We start from the raw sequence: 6,604 nt of genomic DNA, 5'->3' as shown, positions 1-6,604 counted from the left end.
CAGCAGGAGATATGATGTCATCAGTACAGCAGGAGATGTGATGTCACCAGTACAGCAAAACATGTGCTGTCACCAGTACGGAAAAACGTGATGTCACCAGTACAGAAAAACATGTGATGTCACCAGTACAGCAAATCATGTGATGTCACCCATACAGCAAATCATGTGATGTCAGCAGTACATGTGATGTCACCAGTACAGCAAATCATGTGATGTCACCCATACAGCAAATCATGTGATGTCAGCAGTACATGTGATTTCACCAGTACAACAGGAGATATGTCACCAGTACAGCAGAAGATATGAGGTCACCAGTACAGCAGAAGATATGAGGTCACCAGTACAGCAGGAGATATGATGTCACCAGTACAGCAGAAGATATGAGGTCACCAGTACAGCAGATGTGATGTCACCAGTACAGCAGGAGATATGATGTCACCAGTACAGCAGGAGATGTGATGTCACTTGTACAGCAGGAGATGATGTGATGTCACCAGTACAGCAGGAGATGTGATGTCACCAGTACAGCAGGAGATGTGATGTCACCAGTACAGCAGGAGATGTGATGTCACCAGTACAGCAGGAGATGTGATGTCACCGGTACAGCAGGAGATGTGATGTCACCAGTACAGCAGGAGATGTGATGTCACCGGTACAGCAGGAGATGTGATGTCACCAGTACAGCAGGACATGTGATGTCACCAGTACAGCAGGACATGTGATGTCACCAGTACAGCAGGAGATGTGATGTCACTTGTACAGCAGGAGATATGATGTCACCAGTACAGCAGGAGATGTGATGTCACTTGTACAGCAGGAGATGTGATGTCACCAGTACAGCAGGACATGTGATGTCACCAGTACAGCAAGAGATGTGATGTCATCAGTACAGCAGGAGATATGATGTCACCAGTACAGCAGGAGATGTGATGTCACTTGTACAGCAGGAGATGATGTGATGTCACCAGTACAGCAGGAGATGTGATGTCACCAGTACAGCAGGAGATATGATGTCACCAGTACAGCAGGAGATGTGATGACACCACTACAGCAGGAGATGTGATGTCACCACTACAGCAGGAGATGCGATGTCATCAGTACAGCAGGAGATATGATGTCACCAGTACAGCAGGAGATGTGATGACACCAGTACAACAAGAGATGTGATGTCATCAGTACAGCAGGAGATATGATGTCACCAGTACAGCAGGAGATGTGATGACACCACTACAGCAGGAGATGTGATGTCACCACTACAGCAGGAGATGCGATGTCATCAGTACAGCAGGAGATATGATGTCACCAGTACAGCAGGAGATGTGATGACACCAGTACAACAAGAGATGTGATGTCATCAGTACAGCAGGAGATATGATGTCACCAGTACAGCAGGAGATGGGATGTCACTTGTACAGCAGGAGATGTGATGTCACCAGTACAGCAGGAGATGTGATGTCATCAGTACAGCAGGACATGTGATGTCATCAGTACAGCAGGAGATGTGATGTCACCAGTACAGCAGGAGATGTGATGCTGGAGGATACACCGAGCACATCTGTGTTTTTGGAGGGGCATTAGCTTCTCAGTCACAATATTGCACAGATGCCAACACTTCTAGCAGTATCACAACTAAACACTCATCTCTACATTGTGAATTAGCCACGTGAGCGCCACGTTCTGCATACGATCACAAAACCGCCTGTTCACGGTATTTAAAAATATTTGCTGCTCGTATAATGTAACATTCATAAATAGATGAAGCAAAGCAAAGCGTTCATTACTGCGCCCTCCGAGGATGATGATCCTGTGCGAAGAACATGCACTAAAGTGATCGTCAGAATAATCGCCACTTGTACGGCTCCGCCCGGGGAGGCGATAATCATTATGTGGGAGGGAAAAAGAAAAAATGGGAGAATGGAAATGATGAATGGGGTCGCTTAAAAGAATGAGATGTTCAATTCTGGGATAATCTGTCTCATTCCCGTGAGTGCCGATGTCGGGTCAGGTTGGATCTTTCCCTGACAAGAACCCCAATAACGAAAAATATCGGAATATTGTTTGTATCTTGGGCAGGGGCTTCATCTTTTCATCTATGGTTGGATTTGCAGTCAAAATGTTACGAGTCAAGATCAGAGTTTTCGTAAAGTTTTCTTGGGATAAAAGTCATTGTGAGCGAATATCTGGAACTCTCTGATCAGTTCACGCAGCCGTCCCACATCACCAACCTATTTCTGGCCCACATTTCATGCCGCCACCAGTTATGACTTCTGATCGCCGCACAGCCGGTAAACCTCCCCCCCACTCACACAAGTAATACAGTTTTTATAAAAGGAAACCATCCGGTTCTGCATTAGTTTGAAGGCCATGCATATAATGGCCATGCCCATCACGGTGTACACCGACAGCAACAGGAAAAAGTTTGGGTGTTCAGGAAAGACGTCGCCGAATCCAATGGTGGTCAATGTGATAAAGCAGAAGTAGAAAGCTTCCAGTGTACTCCACTTCTCCCACAGAGGAAAGATGAAGGCCCCCAACATGATGAACGCCACCACCACAAATATGATGACGAGGATCGGGACGTCCAGTTGATCGAGTTCCTCTCCGAGCTTGTCAAAGTTTAACGATGCCGGCTGGGGGGTTTGCTTAATCTCCAGCTCGGGGCACGAGTAGCATCTCATATAGGGGCCTTTTTTAGGTAAAATCCTTTGGGTTTGTTTCAAAATCATCAATTCAAAAATATTGAGGTTCCTCAGCTGCAAGTAGTTGTCCTTGACGGGGGCCTGGCTCTTCAGGATGTCAGTCAGGTTGAGCGGTTCCTTGATTGATACTCGGCTGTCTAAAGTGGATCCAGCACTGGATCTCTCAGAGCGACGGTTCAGACTGGAAAAGCTTTTGGATTGGTTCAGTTTGTGGCGGAAACATCGGTGCCAGACGTCTACAATACAGTTATATGCCCGGGACAAGAAGACCGCGAGGATGTCCCCGAGATCTGCCAGGAGCAGAAGCATCAATGGAATGCCAATAGCCGCGTAGACCATGGTGACCATTCTGCCCAGTTTGGTGATGGGGGCCATTCGACCATAACCTGAAAGAGCGAGCAGGGAGTTAAAAGGTCAAGTACAACCGCTGTAAATGGTCAATCGTCATCTCTCAGGCTCTGTTCACACGCGAAGCCAAAAACGACTCAAAATACAGAGCTTCAAGGGAAAACAGCTCCTGGTCTTCAGACGTTTTTTAGCAACTCGCGTTTTTCGCAGCTTTTTTTCCGGCTGTTTTTGGAGCTGTTTTTCCATGGAGTCAATCAAAATCGGCTCAAGAAATGACATGCACTTCCTTTTCGCGGGCGTCTTTTTACGCGCCGTTTTTTTAAAATGAGGTGTAAAAAAACGTCCCGTCAGAACAGAACGCCGAATTTCTCATTGAAATCAATGGGCAGATGTTTGGAGGCGTTCAGCTTCCATATTTTAAGCCGTTTTTCGGGGCGTTTACGGCCCAAAAATCGCCTGAAATGAAGCGGTGTGAACATAGCCTTAGGGTGTGTCCACACAACGTTTTTGCCATGCAGAAAAATTCTGCTTCAAAAATATCTTGTGACGTCTCCCCCACTAAAATCAAAGACGGGTGACGGGAGATTTGGGATTTTTTTATGCTGATTCCAACGCGGTTTCTGCATCAAAATCAGCGCCAAAAACATGTGAACTGGGCCTAAGTAATATATAATATGCCCGGTGTCTTGTGGATTATTATATAAGGACGCAGATACAGTTGAATCCAATTCTGAAGCAGGGAACCATCAGCTCCCTGCCCCAGCATTCACTGTCCACTAGTAGGGGACACATATAGCCAGTGATGTCAGGAGCCCCTCCAGGAGCAGAACCCCCGTCATCAGCAACGCTCTGGCTGGGGATTCCACTACTAGATGGAGCCCCAATGGTGGTGTCTACAGGGAAGGGTTAGTGCGGTGTTATCTTTATGGGGGAGGGGGTGGCACTATCTACAGGGGGAGTAGCACTATTTACAGGAGGGGTGGCACTGTCTACATGGGCACTGGCACTTTGTGTGTGGGCACTGGCATTAGGGGCATCTAAGGAGAAATTATACTTTATGGTGGCAGCTAAAGGGGTATTATACTGTTTGGGGACATGTGTGTGGGAGGCACTATGGGGTATTATACTGTGTGGGGGGCACTATGGGGTATTCTACTGTGTGGGAGGCACAATGGGGTATTATACTGTGTGGAGGCACTATGGGGTATTATACTGTGTGGGGGGCACTATGGGGTATTATACTGTGTGGAGGCACTATGAGGTATAATACTGTGTGGGAGGCACTATGGGGTATTATACTGTGTGGGAGGCACTATGGGGTATTATACTGTGTGGGGGGCACTATGGGGTATTATACTGTGTGGAGGCACTATGGGGTATTATACTGTGTGGAGGCACTATGGGGTATTATACTGTGTGGGGGCACTATGGGGTATTATACTGTGTGGGGGGCACTATGGGGTATTATACTGTGTGGGGGGCACTATGGGGTATTATACTGTGTGGGAGGCACTATGGGGTATTATACTGTGTGGAGGCACTATGGGGTATTATACTGTGTGGAGGCAGCTATGGGGTATTATACTGTGTGGGGGGCACTATGGGGTATTATACTGTGTGGGGGCACTATGGGGTATTATACTGTGTGGAGGCACTATGGGGTATTATACGGTGTGGAGGCACTATGAGGTATTATACTGTGTGGGGGGCACTATGGGGTATTATACTGTGTGGAGGCACTATGAGGTATTATACTGTGTGGAGGCACTATGGGGTATTATACTGTGTGGGAGGCACTATGGGGTATTATACTGTGTGGAGGCACTATGGGGTATTATACTGTGTGGAGGCACTATGGGGTATTATACTGTGTGGGAGGTACTATGGGGTATTATATGGTGTGGGGGGCACTATGGGGTATTATACTGTGTGGGGGGCACTATGGGGTATTATACTGTGTGGGAGGCACTATGAGGTATTATACTGTGTGGGGGGCACTATGGGGTATTCTACTGTGTGGGGGGCACTATGGGGTATTCTACTGTGTGGGGGGCACTATGGGGTATTCTACTGTGTGGGGGGCACTATGGGGTATTATACTGTGTGGGGGGCACTATGGGGTATTATACTGTGTGGGAGGCACTATGGGGTATTATACTGTGTGGGAGGCACTATGGGGTATTATACTGTGTGGAGGCACTATGGGGTATTATACTGTGTGGAGGCAGCTATGGGGTATTATACTGTGTGGAGGGCACTATGGGGTATTATACTGTGTGGAGGCACTATGGGGTATTATACTGTGTGGAGGCACTATGGGGTATTATACTGTGTGGGAGGCACTATGGGGTATTATACTGTGTGGGAGGCACTATGGGGTATTATACTGTGTGGAGGCACTATGGGGTATTATACTGTGTGGAGGCACTATGGGGTATTATACTGTGTGGAGGCACTATGGGGTATTATACTGTGTGGAGGCACTATGGGGTATTATACTGTGTGGAGGCACTATGGGGTATTATACTGTGTGGGAGGTACTATGGGGTATTATACTGTGTGGAGGCACTATGGGGTATTATACTGTGTGGAGGCACTATGGGGTATTACACTGTGTGGGAGGCACTATGGGGTATTATACTGTGTGGAGGCACTATGGGGTATTATACTGTGTGGAGGCACTATGGGGTATTATACTGTGTGGAGGCACTATGAGGTATTATACTGTGTGGAGGCACTATGGGGTATTATACTGTGTGGGGGGCACTATGGGGTATTATACTGTGTGGAGGCACTATGGGGTATTATACTGTGTGGAGGCACTATGGGGTATTATACTGTGTGGAGGCACCATGGGGTATTATACTGTGTGGAGGCACTATGGGGTATTATACTGTGTGGAGGGCACTATGGGGTATTATACTGTGTGGGGGGCACTATGGGGTATTATACTGTGTGGGGGCACTATGGGGTATTATACTGTGTGGAGGCACTATGGGGTATTATACTGTGTGGAGGCACTATGGGGTATTATACTGTGTGGGAGGCACTATGGGGTATTATACTGTGTGGGGGGCACTATGGGGTATTATACTGTGTGGGGGGCACTATGGGGTATTATACTGTGTGGAGGCACTATGGGGTATTATACTGTGTGGGGGGCACTATGGGGTATTATACTGTGTGGGGGGCACTATGGGGTATTATACTGTGTGGGGGCACTATGGGGTATTATACTGTGTGGAGGTACTATGGGGTATTATACTGTGTGGAGGCACTATGGGGTATTATACTGTGTGGGAGGCACTATGGGGTATTATACTGTGTGGGGGGCACTATGGGGTATTATACTGTGTGGGGGGCACTATGGGGTATTATACTGTGTGGAGGTACTATGGGGTATTATACTGTGTGGGGGCACTATGGGGTATTATACTGTGTGGGGGCACTATGGGGTATTATACTGTGTGGAGGTACTATGGGGTATTATACTGTGTGGGAGGCACTATGGGGTATTATACTGTGTGGGAGGCACTATGGGGTATTATACTGTGTGG

The 6,604-nt window shown here is 47.5% G+C and overlaps 1 protein-coding gene across 1 annotated transcript in view; it reads right to left on the bottom strand.

Moving 5' to 3' along the window:
- Positions 1 to 2,258: 2,258 nt before the first annotated feature.
- KCNK18 (potassium two pore domain channel subfamily K member 18) overlaps positions 2,259 to 6,604 on the bottom strand; it is a 13,650-nt gene continuing 9,304 nt past the window's right edge. Inside the window, exon 3 of the mRNA XM_075848289.1 lies at positions 2,259 to 3,085. Coding sequence (XP_075704404.1) covers positions 2,259 to 3,085 — 827 coding nt within the window. The remainder of the gene's footprint in view (positions 3,086 to 6,604) is intronic.

Source organism: Rhinoderma darwinii, unplaced genomic scaffold, assembly GCF_050947455.1.
Source record: "Rhinoderma darwinii isolate aRhiDar2 unplaced genomic scaffold, aRhiDar2.hap1 Scaffold_3355, whole genome shotgun sequence".
Classification (NCBI taxonomy): Eukaryota; Metazoa; Chordata; class Amphibia; order Anura; family Rhinodermatidae; genus Rhinoderma; species Rhinoderma darwinii.
The sequence above is the reverse complement of the archived record's forward strand: the minus strand, read 5'-3'. Positions and strand labels throughout refer to the sequence as shown.